The sequence below is a fragment of the Mobula hypostoma genome, chromosome 10, assembly GCF_963921235.1.
Source record: "Mobula hypostoma chromosome 10, sMobHyp1.1, whole genome shotgun sequence".
NCBI classification, from domain to species: domain Eukaryota; kingdom Metazoa; phylum Chordata; class Chondrichthyes; order Myliobatiformes; family Myliobatidae; genus Mobula; species Mobula hypostoma.
The window spans coordinates 44383965-44410068 of NC_086106.1; the positions used below are offsets into that span (position 1 = coordinate 44383965).

Here is a 26104-nt window from a genome sequence, read left to right on the forward strand (position 1 = left end):
TTAAGTTAATAACATATCTTTCTATGTCTGTATTGGTTTAACAGTTTATAGAAAAAAAAACATTCCCTGCTATTACAATCCTGTCTGTGCTTAATCAGTTCTGAGATTATTTCTTACCAAATGAGCATTTAAATTTATAATGTGGCACACACACACATATACAGGTAGTTTGGTCATCCATTTACAGCCCAGCTTAAATGTGGGTTACCCAGAAATTGGCGTGTATCCTCAGTCATCAACAGAATCGGTTACAGCCTTCCTCTTCCTTCAGCTCTTTGAGACTTAAAAGCCTGGGTGTAGTTCAAAGTCTGATATTTGAATTTGTTTTAAAACTAAACCATACCAGTCTGCATATTGATGTGGAGTGGATAGGGCTGAGACGCAAGCTGGAGCTGTCCATGTGCTATGTAATAATTACTAAAGCTCCGGTCACTGACATAAGGGGCAGGCTGATAGTAGCAAGTGACATTAGCAGCATTCGGTATGATATTCTGTTCACCTAGCACCCTAAGAGCCAAAAGGGTGATCATGTTCAATGTCTGTCTTCTCTCATGTCCCATCAGACAGACAGTGCTTTCATTCACAACTTGGTGCAAAGTCATCAGGTAATCATACTTGTTTTTCTCTTCCCCAATGAAATGGTTCCTTAGGTAGGATTCAATTTTTCTTTGCTGTTCAGATACATCTGGGAAATCAATGAAAAACCTCGAGCACATGTAACGCTCCAAACTTTTGATCTCTGCATCAGATGCTGGTTTAAATTCTCGAACAAGGAGATCACTGTATTTAAGCAAACCCCCACCTCGAATTTCTTCAGGGTTTCTAGTAGCAATTAGTTTGTACTTCAGATGATCCATTGCTTCCTGGAAATCCCCGTACATACTCTCTGCTACAACATTTGGATAAGACTCCATTGTCATAGTGTCTTGCGGACAGTTGAAAAGATATAGCAGTGAATCTAGAATTATTTGGAAAGAGTCTACACTAAATTCAAATTGGCGACGCAAGGAATCAACAAATTTTAGCTCAACATTTTTCCCACTGTTGTTAGACAAGGAGATGAGACTCCACCGATCATGATCATTGGAAACTTTAACCATTTTCTGAACATAGGCCTCTTTCAGAGTAAGTCCTGTGATCTTTTTTTTATTAACACCTTGAGGTAGAAAGTCCAGGAGAGAATCTAATACCACTGTCTTTACCAACTGGAACTCTTCCTCCCCAACCAATTCAACTCTGAAGATAACATCAAGATCCTTATAACTTGTTCCATTTTGATTCACAAGGATGTGACTTGCTGTGGAGCCATTAAGTCGAATGTCATGAACCATAATCCCATTCTCTTCGAGCCGATCCTTCACAACATAAATTATGTCTTTCGGCTTTATTTCCAGGGTGGGAAAATTGCCTCTTCCATGAATTGGTATTACTTCTGTTAAGACTTGGTCCAAGCTCTGAATTTGTTGCCAGCTAAGTGTGTTGAATCTCCGGTCAAAACTTGCATCCATGATGTGGTTTAGTAATTCTTTGTCTACAAAGTAAAGACAATAAATGTGTGGTGTAAGTAACATTCCAGGTAAGTGTTTGTTTATTCCAATCCTACTTTGTGATTATTGTTTTTACAAAACCTAGTAAAACTAAAATCAGTCAGCAGACCAAGCAGCATATGTAGTGACAGGAGCAGAGAATCCTGTCAGTGCCGATGATTAGACATAAGTGCAGGATTTTATGAAAGCTCATCAGTGTAGAAAGATCTTTCCAAATTCTTCTTGTTTATGTTCAGGACCAGTGTTTGACTTTGCTTTCTGGTAATATCCATGCCTGAGGATTCCTGGGGAGGGAGGTAGCAGTAAATATCTGCTGGCAATCTAGAATAATACATCAATAATCACTAGATGAGGTCAATAGCATGGGGACAACATACACAAAGTGCTGGAGGAATTCAGCAGGTCAGGCAGCATCCATAGAAAAGAATGTACAGTCGACTGATACTCAGTTCCTCCAGCATTTTGTGTGCGTTGCTCAGATTTACAGAATCTGCAGATTTTCTTTCATTTGCAGCAGCGGCGGGGGGGGGGGGGGGGGGGGGGTGGTTAAGTTTTTGGATTAGCAACCAGAGTTCATTTTTTAATGAAGCATGACATTTGGCGGTGGGGGTTTGGAGAGGAGGGTCTCACATGACATGGCAATGCAGAATTTGAGATGTTCCCACTAGTACATGGATATTAAACTTGGGGCACCAGAGATTACAGATGCTGGAATCTGGAGCAACGAACAAACTGCAAGAGGAACTCAATGGATCAGGCAGCTTCTGTGGAGAGATGATCCAAATGAATAGTTTTGAACTGAAGCCTTGATTGTCCATTCCACTCCACAAAGGCTGCCTGACCTGCAGAGCTCCTCTATCAGTTTGTTTGTCAAATTTGGGGGCCTGAATAGGCGGAAAACGGGTGTTGATTTCAAATCAAGGTGCAATAAATCCGAAGTACATCAGAACCAAATGTGCATTAAACCTGAGGTGCACTTAAATGCACAGATGCTTGTGAATCTCTGGAATTTCCCACCCACAGAGTTGTGGAGGTAGATAATTCTTTAAAGGAGAGTGGTCGATATCTGGAACTCACTGCCAGAGGAAGTGGATAGAATTGGATAGAATCATTACATTTAAAATGCATTTAGACAGACACTTGAAGACAAGGCATAGAAGGATACAGGCCTAACACAGGTCAATGGGATTCATGTAGATCGGGAAAACAGCCAACTTGAACCTGATTGGCCTTTTTTGTGCTGGACCCTTTTGGGTATTGTAGGGACAATGGCAGGCAGCAGTGTAAAAGTCAGTCACTGAGAAGCCAGGAAATGAATATTTCACTGCTCATACTCACCACTGTCAGGGCCCAGCAATGGCACAGGCTGAACAGGCTGATCTCCAAACTCAAATGGTGGCCTGAGGCTGGGCAGGCTCTGGTCAGTGAGCAACAAGGGGCTCTGTAACCAGAATGTTCTGACTGATCTCCTTGGCAACTGTCAAAACCAATTTCTTTTTACAGCTTTGAATTTTTACTTGGATAGCATCCCTCCTTAGCATAAAATGGTTCCATTAACCCCTGTCACATTCCAGTTTTCTGAAAATTAATTTGGTGTTCACTATTTCTACAACTTTGCTGAGGAGCCATAATACCCAAAGATGACAGCAATTGAAAACAAGTAAGTGTTTTTATTTTATTTATATTATTTAACTAAAATAATACCAAATTACAACTAATTAAATGAAGTAAGGATGCAGCATCCCATGATGTGCTGTAGCTGCACATTGTGGTTTCTGATGACCACATCAGTAGCATGTGTTGGTTGCTTGAGGAAATCAGGCTCCAGTTTGATGATCCAGAATCTGAGCTTCAAACACTGCAATGCATCAGAGAGGGAGAGAGTTACCTGGACACTTTCCGGAGGCAGTCTCACCCATTAGATTTACTACTTCAAATTGTCAGGGACAAGAGAGTGTGATTGTGAGTGAGAAAGATAGGGGATCCAAGAGATAGTGCTGGAGGGGCCTCAGCTCTTGAACTTTTGCAACAGGTGAGATATTGTTGCTCTTTGTGAGAATGAGTGTGGGGCTGAGTGAAGGACGAGCAACCAAACTATGACACAAGTTCAGGGAACCATTCTAGTGGGGGCAGAGCAGAGAAATGTAATTGTAAATGGTGATACTGTAGTATACTCAGAGGAATAGACACAATTCTCTGTCATAAGGTTTGAGAGTCCTAAAGGCTGTATTGTCTATCTAGTGCCCGGGTCTGGAACATCTCAATGTCATGTACAGAGGAATTTGAAGTGGGAAGGGAAAGTTCCAGTTGTTATGGTTATATTGGGGAAATTTGAGCAGCTAGAACTGAAAAGAAATAATCTCTGGATTGTCATCTGAGATATATAGATCATAAGACATAGGAGCAGAATTAGGCCATTCAGCTCATCGAGTCTGCTCCGCCATTCCATTATGGCTGATCCTGGATCCCACTCAACCCCATACACCTGCCTTCTTGCCATATCCTTTGCTGACCTGACCAATCAGGAAACTATCAACTTCTGTCTTAGATATCCCCACGGACTTGGCCTCCACCGCAGTCCGTGGCAGAGCATTCCACAGATTCACTACTCCACCTAAAAAAAAAATTCCTCCTTACCTCTGCTCTAAAGGGTCACCCTCAGTTTTGAGGCTGTACCCTCGAGTTCTGGATAACCACACCAGAGGAAACATCCTCTCCATATCCACCTTATCGTGTCCTTTCGACATATGGTAGGTTTCAATGAGATCCCCACATGTTCTTCTAAATTCCAGTGAGTACAGGCCCAAGGGTGCCAAACACTCCTCATTGTTAATGCCTTCATTCCCAGAATCATCCTCGTGAATCTCCTCCGGACTTTGTCCAATGACAACACATCCTTTCTGAGATATGGGGCCCAAAACTGTTGGCAGTTCTCCAAGTGCGGCCTGACTAGTGTCTTATAAAGGTTCAGCATTATCTCCTTGTGTTTATATTCTACTCCCCCTGAAATAATTGCCAACATTGCATTTGGCTTCTTTACCATAAACTCAACCTGTAAATTAACCTTCTGGGAGTCTTGCATGAGAACTCATAAGTCTCTCTGCACCTCTGATGTAGGAGCCTTCTCCCCATTTAGATAATAGTCCACACGATTGTTCCTTTTACCAAAAAGCATTATCATACATTTTTAAACACTGTATTCCACCTGCTACTTTTTTGCCCATTCTTCCAAATTGTCTAAGTCCTGCTACAATCGCATTGCTTCCTCAGCACTACCTACCCCTCCACCTATCTTCGTATCATCTGTAAACTTTGCCACAAAATCACCAATTCCATTATCCAAATAACTGACAAATAATATGAAAAGTGGTGGTCCCAATACTGACCCCTGAGGAACATCACTAGCCACTGGCAACCAACCCCTTTTATAACCCACTCACTGCCTCCTGCCTGTCAGCCATTCCTCTATCCATGCCAGTATCTTTCCTGTAACACATAGGATTTTACCTTGTTAAGCAGCCTCTTGTATGGCACCTTATCAAATGCCTTTTGAAAATCCAAGTAAATGACATCCACTGCCTCTTCTTTGTCCACTCTGCTTGTTATTTCCTCAAAGCCCTCTAACAGATTTGTCAGGCAAGGTTCCCCTTAACAGAAACCATAATGACTTTGACTTATTTTATCATTAGTCTCCAAATACCCCAAACCTCATCCTTAATAATGGACTCCAACACTTTCCCAACCACTGAGGTTAGGCTGACTGGTCTATAATTGCCTTCCTTTTGCATTCCTCCCTTCTTAAAGAATGGAGTAACATTTACAATTACAGAGGGTTTGAATTTGTGGGACATTGGTATCATGATTGGAGAAGGAGGGAGCTGTTCAAAGTAGGGGGGATTCAACAGCTTGGACAAGTGAGGATAAAATAAAGGGGAAGGAGAGAGCAGGAAAGGTCACTGACATATCCAGAATAAGACACAAAGTTTAGAAAGGGATAAGAAATTTAACTTCAAGCAACATAGAAACAAATTTGAAAAGGAAAGTGATGAGTACAGGATTGAAGTTGTTATATTAGAATGCACACACTATATGAAATAAGATAGATGATCTTGTAATATTGTTAGAAATTGGCAGGTATGAATTTGTGGTCATCACTGAGACATGGCTCAAAGATCACAGCTGGCAGCTGAACGTCCAAGGATAAACATCGTATTGAAAGGACAGGAAGTTGAGCAAAGGGGGTGAGATGGCTTTTTGTAAAGAAATAACCCTAAATCCTAAGTGACATAGGATCAGAATATGTATAATCCTGTGGGTAGAGTTAAGAAATAGCACAGGTAAAAAGACCCCGATAAGAGTAATATACAGGCCTCCAAACAGGGGCCAAGAAATTGAGACAAATTACAATGGGCACGTCAGAAAGGGCATTGGGAATTTCACTATGTAGGTAGATGTGGAAAATCAGATTGGTGTTGAATCTCAAGAGAAGTAATTTGTAGAATGCCCATGAGATGGCTTTTTAGAGCAGTTTGTGGTTGAGCCCACTCAGGGAAAGGCAATTCGGGATTGGGTGTGTGTAATGAACCGGTTATTTTTAGAGACCCAAGAAGCAGTGATCAGAATATGGTAGAATTCACCCTGCAGTTTGAGAGAGAGAACTAAAGTCAGATTTATGAGTTTTGGAGTGGAACAAGTGTAACTACAGAGGTATGAGAGAGGAGCAAGCCAAAGTTGATTGGAAGGGGACACTAGTAGAGATGATAGTAGCAGCAACGGCTGGATATTCTGAGTATATCTCAGAAGATGTAGTTGTGTGGGTTTCCTCCCACATTCCAAACAGGTATGATTATGGTTAGTGATTTGTGGGAAATGTGATGGAACTTTGCAGGCAGCTCAGCACAATCCTTACAGACTTCATTTAATGTAAACAATGCATTTCACCCACCGTCTGTTTCAACGTACATGTGACAAGTGAAGCTCATCTTTCTCTGAAATAACAGGCAGGATAGACAAAGGAGAAGCAGTGGATGTTCTGTACTTGGATTTTCAGGCGGCCTTTGACAAAGTGCCACACATGAGGCGACTAAACTAGGAAGGTACTAGCATGGATAGAAGATTGGCTGTCTGGCGGGAGACAAAGAGTGGGAATAAAGGGAACCATTTCTGGTTGCCTGCCAGTGATTAGTGGTGTTCTCCAGGGTTCAGTGTTGTGTTCACTACTTTCCATGTTTTGTGTTAATCATCTGAATGCCAAATATCATGGCTTTGTGGCCAAGTTTGTGGAGCTACAAAGATATGTAGAGGGATTGGTAGAGTTGAGGATGTGGGGAGTCTGCAGAAGCTCTGAGAGATTAGCACAATGGACAAAGAAATGGCAAATGGAATACAGTGTAGGGAAGTGTACTTTGGTAGAAAGAATAAAGGCATAGATTATTTTATAAACAGGAAGTAAATTTAGAAATTAGAGTTGCAAGGGGTCTTGGGAGTACTCATGCACAATTCCCTAAACATTAATTTGCAGTTTGAGTCAGTAGTAAGGAAGGCAAATGCAATGTTAGCATTCATTGTGAAAGAACTGGAATATAAAAACAAAGATTTAATACTGATGCTTTATAAGGCATTGCTCAGACTGCATTTAGATTACGAAGACACGTAGTCCTCTTTTATTGTCATTTAGTAATGCATGCATTAAGAAATGATACAATATTTCCTCCGGTGTGATATCACAAAACACAGGACAGACCAAGACTGAAAAACTGACAAAACCACATAATTATAACATATAGTTACAACAGTGCAACACTACCATAACTTGATGAGGAAGTCCATGAGTACAGTAAAAATTAAAAGTCTCTCAAATATCCCACATCTCACACAGACAGGAGAAGGAAGAACTCTCCTTGCCATGCCGACCATAGTCCGACTCTGAGTCATCTGAAAACTTCGAGCTCTGATCAGCTGTCCGACACCAAGTACTGAGCGCCATCTTTGTCTGAACGATTCGATCTCAACCTCGGTCGCCAACAGCAAACAAAGCCGGGGATTTTGAGGCCTACCCTCTGAAAGATTCCTGACCGCGCAGTAACGACAGCAGCGAAAGAGCGTTTCAGAAATTTCTCCAGATGTTCCTCTGTGCTTTCACGTCCATTCTCCATCAAATCAGAATTGTCCACGGTCCCTATTTAACAGATACAATATTATTTTTCACCGGAGGTCTGCGCACGCGTGCAGTGCGCTGCTCTCCTCCCGCCATTTGGAGTATTGTGAGCAGTTTTGGGTCCCAAATCTAAAAAAGGATGTGCTGGATTTGCAGAATATTCAGAGAAAGTTTACGAGAATGATCTTGAGAATAAAAGGGTTAATGTATGAGCAGCATTTGATGGCTCCGGGACAGTTTTCACTGGAGTTTAGAAAATATCATTGAACTCTACCGAATATTGCAAGGCCGAGATAGAATGGATGTAGAGGGGATGTTTCCAATAATGTGAGGGTCCAGGACCAGAGGACATAGCCTCAGAATGCCAGGACATTCCCTTAGAACAGAGATGAGGAGGAATTTCTTTAGCCAGTGGATGGAGAATCTGTGTAACTCATTGCCACAGATGACTGTGGAAGTCAAGTAATTGGGTGTATATAAGCGGAAGTTAGTAAAGACATCGAAGGTTATGTGGAGAAGGCAGGAGAATGGGGTTGAGGGTGAAATTAAATAATCAAATGGTCGAACAGAATCTGAATCAGAATCCGGTTTACTATCCCAGCCATATGTTATGAAATTTGTTGTTTTGTGACAGCAATACAGTGCAAATGTATATTAGAACAACATTAAATTAAATAGTAACACAGAAAGAGAACAAAAAAAAGAAGATACAATTTCTGAGGTGGTGTTCATTGTGCATCCCGAAATGTGACGGTGGAGGGAAGAAGCTGTTCCTGAAACATTAAGTGCATGGCTTCAGGCTCTTGTGCCTCCTCCTTGATGGTAACAATGAGTAGAGGGCACGTCCCGGGTGATGGGGGTCCGTAATGATTCATGCCACCTTTTTGAGGCATCGCCTTTTAAAGGTGTCCTCAGTGTTGGGGGGACTGATGCCCGTGATGGAGCTGGCTGAGTTTACAATTTTCTGCAGGTTTTTCCGATCCTGTGCAGTGGCTCCTCCATACCAGTCAGTGATGCAACCAGCTACAATGCTCTCCTTGGAATATCTGTAGAAATTGGCGAGAGTCTTCAGTGACTTACAGAGTCTCCTCAATCTCCTAATGAAATATAGGGGCTGTATTCGTATCATTATGTCTTCGTATTTGTATCAATATGTTAGACCCAGGATAGATCCTCAGAGATGCTGACATCCAGGAACATGAAACTGCTCACTATTTCCCATCCCTCAATAAAGACTGGTATGTATCCACTTCTTGAATTTCACAATCAATCCCTTGGTCTTACTAATGTTGAGTGTAAGGTTGTTGTTGTTGTTGTTGCTACCCCTCTCAAAACTAGCTAATGGGGCAATTCTGCTCCTGTATCTCAGGGTCTTCTGGTCTTACCGATTTTGAATTTAACAGCTTTCAAACACATCATATCCACTTCTATTTTCCATTTAAAAAAACCTCTTATTAAAAGATACACCAATTTACAGGAGTGCAGTCGACGTTTCAGGCCGAGACCCTTTGTCAGGACGAAGGGTCTCGGCCTGAAACGTCGACTGCACCTCTTCCTAGAGATGCTGCCTGGCCTGCTACGTTCACCAGCAACTTTTATGTGTGTTGCTTGAATTTCCAGCATCTGCAGAATTCCTGTTGTTTACCAATTTACAGCTTCACTGCATTTCACTCAGACCAATTTAAACTGCAACATTCCGCATTTTCACTGCTTTTCTCTCTGGAGAGAGGATGAGAGGTGGCTTAATAAAGTTATACAAAATGACAGGAAGCATAGATCTAGCAGATAGAGAGAGCGTTTTTTCCCAGGGCGGAAATGGCTAATACGAGGGGTGATTGGAAGAAACTCTCGGGAGGATGTCAGAGAGTGCAGAGTACATGGATTGTTCTGCACGGATGGGGAGGGGTAATGGAGGAAGCTCTAGGGAGGATGTCAGAGAGTGCAGAGTACATGGATTGTTCTGCACGGGTGCAGTAATAGGGGGCTATGTGGGAGAGAAGGGTTAGATTTATCTTGGGGTTAAAAGGTTAGCACAGCATCGTGGGCTGAAGGGCCTGTACTATGCTGTAATGTTCTATGTTAAAATTATGTTCATAGGTAGTCATCACATTACAACACTGCACTATAATATCCAAGTGCTGTAAACTTAGAAATTGTAATCACTACTAAGATAAAATTACTTTGAGCACGGGATGTCATTATTAGATTTCAGGTCAGATGCCAAGTTCAGATTTCTCTCGACTTCCCAATGCTAAACAAACCTCAGATTGGCCTTACTACATGAATTTCACCAGTTCCAACACAGCCATCATTTTTTTTCAATAAGATGACAGCTTATGCTACAGTATTATGTTCAATGGTCAAAGTTATTAGGGCTGACTAACTCGTACCATATGGCTAACTTATTGCCGAGGAGGTATTCATTGAAAACTCCAGGATAGGGAAGGCGATGGTTAACTGTACTGTGGCATAATGGTTAGAAAGCTCTTTGCATATCTTTGTAAAATACAAAATGCATATAGATGTCTTTCTTTCAGAAATAATATCAAATTCTCAACACAAAAAGTTTGAAATCGTGGATGAGTCTTAAAAACCATTGTATCATATATATCTATCATGGAAGGACTGAAACCACTAATTTTCCAGTTATTTGACAATTAATCATTTTGATTTTGAATATATTTTTCAGATTAATTAACTATTTCCTGCTTACACGTTGTGCACAATTTTTTGCATTACTATTTAATACCTGAGAAAAATCTGGTTTCAGTCCTCTATAATGGAGACAAAGAAAAGGTCCTGCCAAACTTCAGCAGCCAAATAAGGTCAGTATAAAGAATAAGGTCATATCCGAAGTAGTTGAGGCTTGCGTCCACTATCTAACCACTCCAAGCTATGTATGAACAAAAATATTTCTGGCTTCTTTGTTCCAGTGTAAACCATCCCAGCCTTTTGAATCTGATTGGGGGATGATCAATGGCAGTGTGATAGCAGTGTGGATGGGGTAGTTGGTTTACAAACCGAGGCAGTGTGTAGTGAAACTCCCAGCAAGGAGAGGCTAACGATAGGGCAAAATTGCTGTCAACAGGATGAGTCGCAATGTAAAAGGCGGACAAAATCAAAAAGGGTGAATACAGGACTGAAGGTGTTAAGTTTGAATGCGCACAGTATACGGAATAAGGTCGATGAACTTGCAGCACAGTTACAAATTAGCATGTATGATGTTGTGCGCAACACTGAATCATGGCTGAAAGAAGATTATAACTGGAAGCTTAACAGCCAAGTATACACTTTAATCAAAAGGACAGGCGGGTAGACAGAGCAGCTGGCATAGCTCAGCTGGTAAAAAAAAATCAAAACAAATCATTAGAAAGAGGATCAGAAGGTGCTGAATCATTGTGGGTAGAACTGAGGAACTGCAAGGGTAAAAAGACCCTGATGAGAATTTTATACAGACCCCAGACACTAGTAAAGATGTGGTCTACAAATTACAATGGCAAACAGCAAATGTGTGTCAAAGGGGCAATGTTACAATAATCATGGATTTCAATATGCAGATAGATTGGGAAAATTAGGTTAGTGCTGGATCCCAAGACGAATTTCTAAAATGCCTCTGAAACAACTTTTGAGAACAGCTCAGGTTCAAGCCCACTAGGGGTCGGTGATTCTGCTGTGCAATGAACTGGAATTGATTAGAGAGTTTAAGGTAAAGGAACCCTTAGGGGTGAGTGAACATCATATGAACAAATTCACACTAAATTTGAGAAGGAGAAGCTAAATTCAGATATATCAGTATTATAGTAGAGTTAAGGGATTTACAGAGTCACGAGAGAACAGCGAACCAAAATTGATTGGAAAAGAACATTGGCAGGGTTGACAACAAAACAGCAATATCTTGAATCTCCAGGAGCAATTTGGAAGGCACAGGATATATACATCCCAAAAAGGAAGATATACTGTAAATGGATGATAGAAACATAGAAAATAGGTGCAGGAGTAGGCCATTCGGCCTTCGAGCCTGCACCGCCATTCAGTATGATCATGGCTGATCATCCCTGTGCCAGCCTTCCCTCCATACCCCCTGATCCCTTTAGCCACAAAGGCCATATCTAACTCTCTCACAATTGATGATACAATTGTGGCTGGCAAGTTAAAGTCAACCGAAAAGCCAGAGAGGACATATATTAGAGCAAAAATTAGTGGGAAGTTAGAGATTTTAAAACCTAAAGAAGGCAATTAAAAAAGTCATAAAGAAGGAAAAAATGGATTCTGAAGGTAAGCTGGCCAGTATTATTAAAGAAGATACCAAAAGTTTCTCCAGAGAGTAAAAAAGAGGCGAGAATAGTTATTGAACTGTAGGAAAATGTTGCTGCAAAGGTTGTAAAGGGGCACAAGGAAATTTCAGCTGAACTGAGTAAGTATTTTCCATCAGTCTTCACTGTGGAAGACTCGAGCAGTATGCTGGAGGTTCTAGAGTGTCGGGAGACAGAAGTGTATGAAATTGCCATTACCAGGTAGGAGGTTCTCGGGAAACTGAAAGGGATGAAGGTAGATGGATCACCTGGACCCAATAGTATACCTCGTAGGGTTCTGAAGGAGTAGCTGAAGATATTGGGGAGGCATTAGTAATGATCTTTCAAGAATAAATTGATCCTGGAATGGTTCTGGAGGACTGGAAAATTACAAACGTCACTCCTCTCTTCAAGAAGAAAATAAAGACGGAAGGAAATTAGGTTCTTACCTCAGTGGCTGAGAAGATGTTGGAGTTAATTGTTAAGGATGTGGTTTCAGGTACTTGAAGGCAAATGATAAAATAGGCATGTTTTCATTAAAGGAAAATCTTGCCTGACAAATCTGTTGGAATTCTTTGAAGAAATAACAAGCAGGATAGACAAAGGAGAATTGGTGAACGTTGTATACTTAGAGTTTCAGGAGGTACCAAACATGAGGCTGCTTAACAAGTTAAGAGCCCATGGTATTACAGGAAAGATTACATGAATAAAGCAAAGACATATTGGCAAAACGCAAATAGTAGGAATAAAGGAAGCCTTTTCTGATTGGCTGCCAGTGACAGGTGTGTTCACAGGGGTCTGTGTTGGGACCACTTCTTTTTACGTTATATGTCAATGATTTGGATGATGGAATTGACGGCACTGTAGCCAAGTTTGCAGACAATATGAAGATAGGTGAAGGGGCAGGTAGTATTAAGGAAGTAGAGAGGCTACAGAAGGACTTGGATTAGGAGAATGGGCCAAAAAGTGGTAGATGTAATACAGTGTTGGGAAGTGTACGGTCATGCACTTTGGTAGAAGAAATAAAAGTGTGGACTATTTTCAAAATGGAGAGAAAATTCAAAACTCTGAGCCACAAAGGGACTTGGCAGTCCTGGTTCAGGATTCCCTAAAGGTTAATTTGCAAGTGGAGTCTGTGGAGAGGAAGGCGAATGTGATGTTAGCATTCATCTCAAGAGGACCAGAACATAAAAGCAAGGATGTAATGTTGAGACTGTATGAGGCCTCACTTGGAGTATTGTGAGCAGTTTTGGGCCCCTTATTTTAGAAAGGATGTGCTGAAACTGGAGAGGGTACAAGGGATATTCACAAAGATGATTCTGGGATTGAAAGGCTTATCATATGAAGAATGGCTACTCTCTGGAATCCAGAAGAATGAGGGGTGACATCATTGAAACCTATTGAACGTTGAAAGGTCTCAATAGAGTGGATGGAAGAGGATGCTTCCTTTGGTGGAGGAGTCTAAGACCAGAAGACACAGGCACAGAATAGAGGGGCCTCCTTTTAGAATGGAGATGAGGAGGAATTTCTTTAGCCATAGAGTGGTGAACCTGTGGAACTCAATGCCATAGGTGGCTGTGGAGGCTATGTCATTGGGTATTGTTACAGCAGAGATTGATAGATTCTTGATTGGTCAGGACATGAAGGAGAAGGCAAAAGGTTGGGCCTGAGAGTGAAAATGGATCAGCCATGATGAAATGGCAGAGCAGACTCAATGGGCCAAATGAGCTAATTCTGCTCCTATATCTTATGGTTTTATAGTCTTGTAAATCTCACCTGAGAACTCAAGCCTTCCCATATGAGCAGCATCATTGTGACCCTTTTCTGTACCCCCTCTTTTTGGCTATGAATGAGTTAAAATATGGAAGGAAACATCAAACTCGACTGGGTTAAGGACAGTGGAAGTACACAAACCAGATGTCTTTGATGTTGCCATGTACTTGAAGGAATGGAATATGCCATTTTCTGCAGCTGCTCTGTACCCTCCATTTTGTGAACTGTAAGATGAACTGATTCTTGCTCTGGGATAACTTAATCAGAGCAATTGAATATGGCCACAAAGAGTTTCTGTTGATGATCTGCTAAACCTGAGACCATTCTCAGATGAACTGTGTGTTGTGTACAATGGCAGGTGTGCAGAGGTAATCTTGTTACTTTGGCCCAATGTCTGGGTGATCCGGTTTGACTAGTTTGAACTAGAGTTAATCAGAACTAAAGAAGTCACAGAAGGCACAAAGTTAGGTAGCCCTTGGCAACATCCAATGGAAATCTGACACAAGTTAGTCAGGTGATCTTGAGCCGATGAGATTGAATTGCAACATATGAACTGATAAGGAAAGAATACAAGAATGAAAGGATTCAAATGAAAAGTGGTGAGAACACCAGAGACTATTGTAAGAAGAACCCCATATCAGGGGCTGGGAGAAAATGGTTTAATCGTTTGGCCAATTAGAGAAATGGCCTGAGTGAGTATTGGTACAGGGGGAACTGTGGAATTCATATTTTATGTTTTTGGCAATGTTATGGTTACATTGATGTTTGTGCAAAGACAATAAAGTGTAAGTTTTGATTAATTAAGAGTTGCATCACAAATTACCTAACCAAGATCAGTTGATAATATTCAACAGAGTTTGGTGTCCCTGGGAGGGCTCGAAAAGAAAGAATCAAGGTCTGGGACCCTAGTTACAAGCTGAACCACCCATTAGGTTAGAATATTAAAATGGGGAGAGGAAAGAACCCAGGGGTTTTGGTGGATTGGAGAGATTACTTCCATAGATATATACTAAGAAAATGGCCTGACTATGAGGAGTGGATAGGAAAGGTTGAGAGCGGAGGGTCAGGGACCCTGGGGATGTATTGTAGCAAACAGTTAGTAAAAAGAAATCAAAGGAATTACAAAGGATTAAAAAAGCTGTTCTAATGGGATGAATGCTGGAAGACCTAATTGAAATTAAAGAGGAAAACAGAAACTGGCAGAGGAATTGTGTAAGTGTAGGGAAGAGTTAGAGAGAGAGAGAACTGAGCTAGAGAGAGGAAAGAAAATGACATTCTTTAGGAGCTGAGTCAGGCAAATTTGATCCACTTGAGGTCAGATTCAGGCTCAGAGTGAGCACGTAAAGAGGAGAGTAAACAGACAAATAGAGAAATGGAAAAGACAGTGTCAAGATTTACAAACTGCCATGAATGTCATGCAGCAATCAGTAGCTGAGAAGAAAGGCAGCACCAACCACACCAAGATCGAAAATCTGCAGAGTTAACTCTCAGTTCAGCGACCAGTGATGTGTACATTTAGCTCAGCATAGAGACGAGTGATGTGTTCATTTACTTAGCTCAGAGACGAGTGACGTGTGCATTTACACTCAGCTAAGAGACGAGTGACGTGTGCGTTTACACTCAGCTCAGAGATGAGTGACATGTGCATTTACTCTCAGCTCAGAGACGAGTGATGTGTTCATTTACTTAGCTCAGAGACGAGTGCCGTGTGCATTTACACTCAGCTAAGAGACGAGTGACGTGTGTGTTTACACTCAGCTCAGAGATGAGTGACATGTGCATTTACTCTCAGCTCAGAGACGAGTGATGTGTTCATTTACTTAGCTCAGAGACGAGTGCCATGTGCATTTACACTCAGCTAAGAGACGAGTGACGTGTGCGTTTACTCAGCTCAGAGACGAGTGACGTGTGCATTTACTCAGCTAAGAGACGAGTGACGTGTGCATTTACACTCAGCTAAGAGACGAGTGACGTGTGCGTTTACACTCAGCTCAGAGACGAGTGACGTGTGCATTTACTCAGCTAAGAGACGAGTGACGTGTGCGTTTACACTCAGCTCAGAGATGAGTGACGTGCATTTACACTCAGCTAAGAGACGAGTGATGTGTGCGTTTACTCAGCTCAGAGACGAGTGACGTGTGCATTTACTCAGCTAAGAGACGAGTGATGTGTGCATTTACTCAGCTAAGAGACGAGTGATGTGTGCGTTTACACTCAGCTCAGAGACGAGTGACGTGTGCATTTACTCTCAGCTCAGAGACGAGTGACGTGTGCATTTACTCTCAGCTCAGAGACGAGTGACGTGTGCATTTACTCAGCTCAGAGACGAGTGACGTGTGCGTTTACTCTCAGCTCAGGGACGAGTGACGTGTGCGTTTACTCTCAGCTCGGATGAGTGACGTGTGCGTTTACTCTCAGCTCAGAGACGAGTGACGTGTGCGTTTACTCTCAGCTCAAGAGACGAGTGACGTGTGCGTTTACTCAGCTCAGAGACGAGTGACGTGTGCATTTACTCAGTTCAGGGCCGAGTGACGTGTGCATTTACTCAGCTCAGAGACAAGTGACGTGTGCGTTTACTCAGCTCAGAGACGAGTGACGTCTGCGTTTATTCAGAGACGAGTGACGTGTGCGTTTACTCAGCTCAGAGTCGAGTGACGTGTGTGTTTACTCTCAGTTCAGGGACGAGTGACATGTGCGTTTACTCAGCTCAGAGACGAGTGACGTCTGCGTTTACTCTCAGCTCAGAGACTAGTGACGTGTGCGTTTACTCAGAGACGAGTGACGTATGCGTTTACTCAGCTCAGGGACGAGTGACATGTGCTTTTACTCAGCTCAGGGACGAGTGACGTCTGCGTTTACTCTCAGCTCAGAGACGAGTGACATGTGCGTTTACTCAGAGACGAGTGACTTGTGCGTTTACTCAGCTCAGAGACGAGTGACGTGTGCGTTTACTCTCAGTTCAGGGACGAGTGACGTGTGCGTTTACTCAGCTCAGGGACGAGTGACGTGTGCGTTTACTCAGCTCAGGGACGAGTGACGTGTGCGTTTACTCTCAGCTCAGAGACGAGTGACGTGTGCGTTTACTCTCAGCTCAGAGACGAGTGACGTGTGCGTTTACTCAGCTCAGGGACGAGTGACGTGTGCATTTACTCAGCTCAGAGACGAGTGACGTGTGCAATTGGTGCGAGGACTGACTATGATAGTGATGTAGAAGGGCATGATTTAGCATGTGAAGCAATGCACCATAATAGGGTGGATTGTTGGGGAAAATCCTTACGGATTTTTCCAAGAGGGGATGGAGCCTTAAACACCTCTGGCCCAATGGCACCTGTGGTAATGGAAAGAGTTCAGGAGACAGCAGAGCCAGGAGGATTGGCTGTGACACAGTATTATACCGTTTTGACATACTGTACATGGCCCAGTTGAGTTCTACAGCTGTGACTCTACCAAAGTGTGGGCTGGGAGATGATCCTCGAGAGCTTTTCAGCATATTCAGCAGCACAGGATAGTTCAGTTTCGATGAAGCAGAGGGGCAGAAATTAATCCTATGTCTAACTTCAGTGTTACACTCAGCCCTGCCAGAAGAACAGGCACAAGGCCAGGGGACATGAGGTGATTTACAGGAGGCTACATTAAAATCTGCAGGGACTAATCAAGGCCAGGGGACATTGGGTGATTTACAGGAGGCTACATCCAAATCTGTAGGGACTGATCAAGGTTACCATATAGAGGGTTTGGTCAGGGTGACCACGTGGTCGGTTTGCACAAATGCAGACAGCGGAAAGGGACCACCCATTGGTATTCGTGATGACGTTGTGACTGGTCTTCTCCAGTGTTTATGGTCCTACTTTGGATTGGCGGAAAATAATACTGGAGAGGTAGTAATGGGGCCTGACGATCTGAACAAATATTTTGCATCAGTCTTCATTAGCAGTATGCCGGAGTTTCGAGGATGTCAAAGGGCAGAAAGGAGTGAAGTTGCCATTACAAGTGAGAAGCTGCTTGGGAAACTGAAAACTGTGAAGATAGATAAGTCACTCGGACCTAATGGTCCACACCCCAGTGTCCTGAAGGAGGTAGTTAAAGGGATTGTGGAGCATTAGTAATGATATTTCTAGAATTATGCGATCCTGGTATGGTTGTGCAGTAGTGGAAAATAGGAAGTGTCACTCCACTCTTGAAGAAGGGAGAGCGGCAGAAGAAAGGAAATTATAAGCCAGTTAGTTTGACCTCAGAGGTTGGGAACATGTTGGAGTTGATCGTTACTGATATGGTTTTGGAGTACTTGGAGGCTCATAATAAAATAGGCCCAAGTCAACATGGTTTCCTCAAGGGGAAATTTTGCCTACAAATCTGTTCGAATTCTTTGAGGAAACAGCAATCAGGATAGACAAAGGAGAGCCTGTGGAAGTTGTGCACTTGGATTTTCAGATGGGCTTTGACAAGCTGCCACACATGAGGCTGCTTAGCAAGTTAAGTACCCAAGGTATTATAGGAAAGATGCTAGCATGGATAGAGCATTGGCTGATTGGCTGGATGCAGAGTGGGAATAAAAGAGTTTTCTGGTTGGGCTACCAGGTGACTAGTGGTGTTCCACAGGGGTCTGTGTTGGGATCACTCTTCTCACGATTTGGATGAAGGAATTTATATCATTGTGGCTAAATGTGCTGACTATCCAAAGAAAAGATGAAGGGTAGATAGTGTTGAGCAAGCAGGGAGGTTGCAGAAGGACTTAGACAGATTAGGAGAATGGGCAAAGAAGTGGCAGATGGAACTCAGTGCCAGGAAGTGTATGGTCAAGCACCTTGGTAGAATAAATAAAAATGGAGAGAAAATTCAAAAATCCAATGTGCAAAGTGACTTGGGAGTCCTCATGCAGGATTCCCGATATCAGGCTTCCCAACCTTTATATGCCATGGACCCCAACCAGTAACTGAGGACTCCAGTAGGAACCCCTGCCCGAAAGTTTAATTTGCTGGTTGAGTCAGTCGGAGGAAGGCAAATACAATAATAGCTTTCATTTCGGGAGGAATAAAAGACCAGAGGGCACAGCCTCAGAATAGAGGGTCATCCATCTAGAATGGAGAGGAGGAGGAATTTCTTTATCCAGAGAGTGCTGAATCTGTGGCATTTGTTGCCACAGGCAGCCGTGGAGGCCAAGTTGTTGGGTATAATTAAGGTAGAGGTTGATAGAATTTTGATCTGTCAGTATATGAAGAGTTAGAGGGAGAAGGCAGGAGACTGGGACTGAGAGGAAGTGGATCAGCCATGATGAAATGGTGGAACAGACTTGATAAGCCAAATGGCCAAATTCTGCTCCTTTATCTTATGGCCTTATTATGGTTTGTAAAACAATTCTGGGAATCATACTTAGGCCTCCAAATAGTAGCTAAGATGTGGGGTTGAGATTGCAAAGGGAGCTGGAAAGGGCATGTAATAAGGGTACTGTCACAATTGTAATGGGGGATTTCAATATGCAAAGGGATTGGGAAAATCAGGCTGGTGTTGGATCGTGAGAGGGGGAATTTGTTGAAAGCTTATGAGATGTCATTTTAGAGCAGTTGGTGTTCGAGTTTACTTGGGGAAAGGCTATCTTAGATTGGGTGTTGTTTAATAACACAGATTTTATTAGTCACTTTAATATAAAGGAACCCAGAGCAAGCAGTGACCATAATATGATTGAAGTCATACTGCAATTAGAGAAGGAGAAGCATAGGTCACATGTATCAGTATCGCAATGGAAGAAAGGGAATTACAGCGACATGAGAGAGTAGTTTGACCAGGTGGATTGGAGGAGGATACTGGCGAGGATGACAGCAGAACACAGACGATAGAAATTTCAGGAAATAGTTCGCAAAGCACAGGATAGTTGCATCCCACAGAAGATGATATTCTCAAATGGCAGGGGTAGGCAACCATGTCTACCAAGGGAAGTTAAGGACTGTATAAAAGCCGAAGGAAAGGCTATAAAAGGTAACAAAAGTGAGTGGAAAGTTGGATGGTTGGGAAGGTTTTAAAATACAACCAAATAAGTACTTTGCTTCAGTCTTCACTATGGAAGACACTACCCGTATGCCAGAGGTCTATGAGTGTCAGGGAGCAGGAGTGAGTGTCACTGCTATAACAAAGGAAAGAGCGCTAGGCAAACTTGAAAGGTCTTAAGGTAGATAAGTCACCTAGACCAGATGGACTACATCCCAGAGGTCTGAGAGAGGTTGCTGAAGAGATATCGGATGAATCAGTCATGATCTTTCAAGATTCAGTTGATTCTGGCATGGTCCCAGAGGACTGGAAGATTGCAAATGTCACACCTCTCTTTAAGAAGGGAAGAAGGCAAAAGAAAAGAAGTTATAGGCCAGTTAGCCTAACCTTAGTGGTTGGTGAAGTGTTGGAGTCCATTATTAAGGATGAGGTTTCCGGGTTCCTGAGGACTAATGAAAAAATGAGTCAAAGTCAGCATGACAAGAAGCATCAGGAACAAAGGTGATGAACTGAGGGCTTGGATACATACATGGAATTATGATGTAGTGGCCATTACAGAGACTTGGCTGGCATCAGGGCAGGAATGGATTCTCAATATTCCTGGATTTCAGTGCTTTAAAAGGGATAGAGAGGGTGGAAAAAGGGGAGGAGGGGTGGCATTACTGGTCAGGGATACTATTACAGCTACAGAAAGGGTGGGTAATGTAGCAGGATCCTCTTTTGAGTCAGTATGGGTGGAAGTCAGGAACAGGAAGGGAGCAGTTACTCTACTGGGGATATTCTATAGGCCCCCTGGTAGCAGCAGAAATACAGAGGAGCAGATCGGGAGGCAGATTTTGGAAAGGTGCGAAAATAACAGGGTTGTTATCATGGGTGACTTTAACTTCCCTAATATTGATTGGCACCTGATTAGTTCCAAGGGTTTAGATGGGGCAGAATTTGTTAAGTGTGTCCAGGATGGATTCCTGTCACAGTATGTGGACAGGCCAACCAGAGGGAATGCCATACTAGATCTAGTACTAGGTAATGAACCGGCTCAGGTCACAAATCTCTCAGTGGGTGAGCATCTGGAGGACAGTGACCACCGCTCCCTGGCCTTTATAATTATCATGGAAAAGGACAGAATCAAAGAGGACAGGAAAATTTTTAATTGGGGAAAGGCAAATTATGAGGCTATAAGGCTAGAACTTGCGGGTGTGAATTGGGATGTTGTTTTTGCAGGGAAATGTACTATGGACATGTGGTCGATGTTTAGAGATCTCTTGCGGGATGTTAGGGATAAATTTGTCCCGGTGAGGAAGATAAAGAATGGTAGGGTGAAGGAACCATGGGTGACAAGTGAGGTGGAAAAGCTAGTCAGGAGGAAGAAGGCAGCATACATGAGGTTTAGGAAGCAAGGATCAGATGGGCTATTGAGGAATATAGGGAAGCAAGAAAGGAGCTTAAGAAGGGACTGAAAAGAGCAAGAAGGGGGCATGAGAAGGCCTTGGCGAGTAGGGTAAAGGAAAACCCCAGGGCATTCTTCAATTATGTGAAGAAAAAAAGGATGACAGGAGTGAAGGTAGGACTGATTAGAGATAAAGGTGGGAAGATGTGCCTGGAGGCTGTGGTAGTGAGCGAGGTCCTCAATGAATACTTCTCTTCGGTATTCACTAATGAGAGGGAACTTGATGATGGTGAGGACAATATGAGTGAGGTTGATGTTCTGGAGCATGCTGATATTAAGGGAGAGGAGGTGTTGGAGTTGTTAAAATACATTAGGACAGATAAGTCTCCGGGGCCTGACGGAATAGTCCCCAGGCTGCTCCACGAGGCGAGAGAAGAGATTGCTGAGCCTCTAGCTAGGATCTTTATGTCCTCGTTGTCCACGGGAATGGTACCGGAGGATTGGAGGGAGGTGAATGTTGTTCCCTTGTTCAAAAAAGGAAGTAGGGATAGTCCGGGTAATTATAGACCAGTGAGCCTTACGTCTGTGGTGGGAAAGCTGTTGGAAAAGATTCTTAGAGATAGGATCTATAGGCATTTGGAGAATCATGGTCTGATCAGGGACAGTCAGCATGGCTTTGTGAAGGGAAGATCGTGTCTAACAAGCCTGATAGAGTTCTTTGAGGAGGTGACCAGGCATATAGATGAGGGTAGTGCAGTGGATGTGATCTATATGGATTTTAGTAAGGCATTTGACAGGGTTCCACACAGTAGGCTTATTCAGAAAGTTAGAAGGCATGGGATCCAGGGAAGTTTGGCCAGGTGGATTCAGAATTGGCTTGCCTGCGGGTAGAAGGGTGGGTTGGCAAGTTTGCAGACGACACAAAGGTTGGTGGTGTTGTAGATAGTGTAGAGGATTGTCAAAGATTGCAGAGAGACATTGATAGGATGCAGAAGTGGGCTGAGAAGTGGCAGATGGAGTTCAACCCGGAGAAGTGTGAGGTGGTACACTTTGGAAGGACAAACTCCAAGGCAGAGGACAAAGTAAATGGCAGGATACTTGGTAGTGTGGAGGAGCGGGGTACATGCCCACAGATCCCTGAAAGTTGCCTCACAGGTGGATAGGGTAGTTAAGAAAGCTTATGGGGTGTTAGCTTTCATAAGTCGAGGGATAGAGTTTAAGAGTCACGATGTAATGATGCAGCTCTATAAAACTCTGGTTAGGCCACACTTGGAGTATTGTGTTCAGTTCTGGTCACCTCACTATAGGAAGGAAGTGGAAGCATTGGAAAGGGTACAGAGGAGATTTACCAGGATGCTGCCTGGTTTAGAAAGTATGCATTATGATCAGAGATTAAGGGAGCTAGGGCTTTACTCTTTGGAGAGAAGGAGGATGAGAGGATACATGATAGAGGTGTACAAGATAATAAGAGGAGTGGATAGCCAGTGCCTGTTCCCCAGGGCACTACTGCTCAATGCAAGAGGACATGGCTTTAAGGTAAGGGGTGGGAAGTTCAAGGGGGATATTAGAGGAAGGTTTTTTACTCAGAGAGTAGTTGGTGCATGGAATGCACTGCCTGAGTCAGTGGTGGAGGCAGATACACTCATGAAGTTTAAGAGACTACTAGACAGGTATATGGAGGAATCTAAGGTGGGGGCTTATATGGGAGGCAGGGTTTGAGGGTCGGCACAACATTGTGGGCCGAAGGGCCTGTACTGTGCTGTACTATTCTATGTTCTATGGTTTCTATAAAGGGAAATGTTACCTTAAAAAACCTGTTTGAGTTCTTCGAGAAAGTCCACCCTGCTTGTTACAAAGGAAAGGCAGTGAATGTCACTTACTTTTAAATTTTCAGAAGGCATTTGATAAGATGTCCCACATGAGGCTACTTAACAAGATAAAATCCTGTGGTGTTACAGGAAAGATACTGGCATGTATAGCAGAATGGTTGACAGGCAGGAGGCATAGAGTGGGAAGAAAGGGGGCCTTTTCTGTTTGGCTGCCAATGACTAGTGGTATTCCTCGGGGGTCAGTATTGGGACCGCTAGTTTTCACATTGTTTGTCAATGATTTAGATGGTGGAATTAATGCCTTTGTAGCGAAGTTTGCGGATAATATAAAGATAGGTGGAGGGGTAGGTAGTGCTGAGGAAGCAATGTGATTACAGCAGGATTTAGATAAATTCAAAGAATGGGCAAAAAATGTGGCAGATGGAATAAAGTGTTGGGAAATGTATGATATTGCATTTTGGTAAAAGGAACAATAATGCAGACTGTTATTTAAATGGGGATAAAATTCAAACATCAGAGGTGAAAAGGGACTTAGGAGTCCTCATGCAAGTCTCAGATGGTTAATTCACAGGTTGAGTCTGTGGTAAAGAAGGCAAATGCAATCTTGGTATTTATTTCAAGGGGAATAGAATATAAAAACAAGGAGATAATGCTGAGGCTTTATAAGACACTAGTCAGGCAGCACTTGGAGTATTGTCAACAGTTTTGGGGCCCCATATCTCAGAAAGGATGTGTTGTCATTGGAGAGAATCCAGAGGAGGTTTACGAGGATTATTCTGGGAATGAAGGGGTTAACATATCAGAAGTGTTTGGCAGCTTTGGGCCTGTACTCACTGGAATTTAGAAGAATGTGTGGGGATCTCATTGAAACCTGTTGAACATTGAGAGGGCCATATAAGGTAGATGTGGAGAGGATGTTTGCTCTGGTGAGGTGTATAGGTAAGTGTATAGTGTATGGGTGAGATGTGTGGCTATGAAAATTGGCACGGCAAGGAAACGGTTAATAATTAGATATTTGTGGGCCTGACATATTGTTGGGCAGATTGACCCTTGATACTAGACAAGGGGAGAAGAATATGTGACTCTGGTCTACCAGATAACATGCCTGAGAGCATGCTAAAAGTGCTGATCTGTGTAAAAGTAATTAATCACCTTGTCTCTAAAGAATATTTTTTCACATTGTTTGGTTGTAAGATTAATAGGATGCATTGTCCCTGAGGGGGCAAAGGCTGGTTGTTAAAGGTCACCTGACCGTGGTACTTGCAGGTGTGGAGAATGTATGTTGGCTTAATACGTGGCTTGGACTTGGATTGGCCCAAGTTAGGGTCGTGTAAGTGTCGGATTGGATGCCTAGCCCTTTCCAGCTGGACTGGGAGGTGGCGATAGTGCTATAAGGGTGGGAAAGTCCTTTCTTGGGCAGACCACTCAACTGGGTCCCACCTTCGGGCTGAGCAGCTGAACTGACGCCAAGGACCTCCACCCTACCCAGTCCACGGTTGACTGGCTGCTTCAGGGATCACGTTTCATGTTCCTTCTGTCAGTTTCTTAGGATCTAATCTGTTCAGGCCTTTTAACATTGCTAAGTATATTCGGTGGTGTAGACTATGAGGGGTTGCTTAATTTAACTCTACCTATTAGTGGCGTAGGTAGTGTATGATATAAAACATTTCTCGCAACTCTCTATCTTCTTCTCTGTATTAACAATGGAGTGAGTCTTGGAGGAACTACTGAGTCTGGGTCTATTTGTTCAAGCGAAACCAAATAGTTGCAGCATCCACCCATCACAGTTATTCTTATTGGGTGTCAGTTTTGTGGAATATGAGGATATCCAGAATTTGAGGGGACAACCTCAAAATTGATGGATGAACTTTTAGAACAGAAGTAATGAGGAATTTTTATAGCCAAAGAGAGGTGAACCTGTAGACTGCTCTGCCACAGACTGCGGTGGAGGCCAAGTCCATGGGTATATTCAAAGCAGAATTTGATAGCTTCCTAATTGGTCAGAGCATCAATGGATATGGTGAGAGGGTAGGTGTATGGGGTTGAGTTGGATCTGGGATCGGCCATGATGGAATGGTGGAGCAGACTCGATAGGCTGAATGGCCTAATTCTGCTCCTGTGTCTTATGGACATCTGCCACTGCTTCCAGTAGTCTTACTGAGTATTTACCGTTATGGGAAGCTGGAGGTTATTTTGCTGCTGGTGAACTTTTACCATCAGCATTCTTGTTGAAGTATATATTTGAGAAGGCAAGAGGAAACAGGTTCTGTCCTGGTCCTGCTCACTCAGCCGCGAACATCTAGCAATCAAGAGTTGTCTATTTTATCTGCCACAGGAGTTTTGAGCCATCATCTGGGTAGCAGTGCACCTCAAGCCCATGTCAAGAAGGCTCTAGATGAATTGAGCGATATAATCAACAGGCATGAAACAGCACATCCTGATGCTTTCCCTTGTCAGCTTGGAGGATTTTAATCAGGCCACCTTGAAAAATTCTCTAAATAATTATCACCAACATATCACATGGAACCAGAGGACCCAACACACTGGCCACTGTTATACCACCATCAAGAACACTTACTGTGCCATCTCATGCCATCACTTTGGAAAGTCTGATCATCCGGCTGTATTTCTACCTCCTGAGTACAGGCAGAGACTGAAGACTGCAGCACCAGTAGTGAGGAGCAAGAAAATATGAACAAGGGAGGTGTGCAAGAGCACTTATAGGACTGCTTTGAATCAGTGGACTGGACTGTATTCAGAGATTCATCTTTGAGTCCGAATGAATTTGCCACAGTTGTCACTGACTTCATTAAAACCTGTGTGGATGAGTGTGGGCCTTTGAGAATATACTGTACATACCTGAATCAAAAGCCATTGATGAAACAGGAGATTCGAGGTCTGCTGCGGGCTAGGTCTGTGGCATTCAAGTTTGGTGATCCAGTACTTTACAAGAAGGCCGGCTGTGACTTACAGAGAGCTATCTTGGAGAAAAGCAACAATTCCAATTGAGATGAGAGGCAGTGTGGGATGCACATCAACTCTGGCAGGGTTTGCAGGTCATTACTTCCTACAAATTGAAATGCAACATCATGAATAACGGTGATACTTCACTCCCAGATGAATGAACTCAACACCAT

The 26104-nt window shown here is 43.0% G+C and overlaps 1 protein-coding gene across 1 annotated transcript; it reads right to left on the reverse strand.

The window, feature by feature from the left end:
- On the reverse strand, positions 1-25862 carry LOC134353294 (terminal nucleotidyltransferase 5C-like). The gene is made up of 2 exons (XM_063061329.1): positions 25827-25862; positions 1-1531 (listed from the first exon to the last, which is right to left on the reverse strand). The coding sequence occupies exons 1-2, from the start codon at positions 25840-25842 to the stop codon at positions 333-335; spliced, it is 1215 nt and encodes a 404-aa protein (XP_062917399.1). The 5' UTR covers positions 25843-25862; the 3' UTR covers positions 1-332.
- Between the last annotated feature and the right edge of the window lie 242 nt (positions 25863-26104).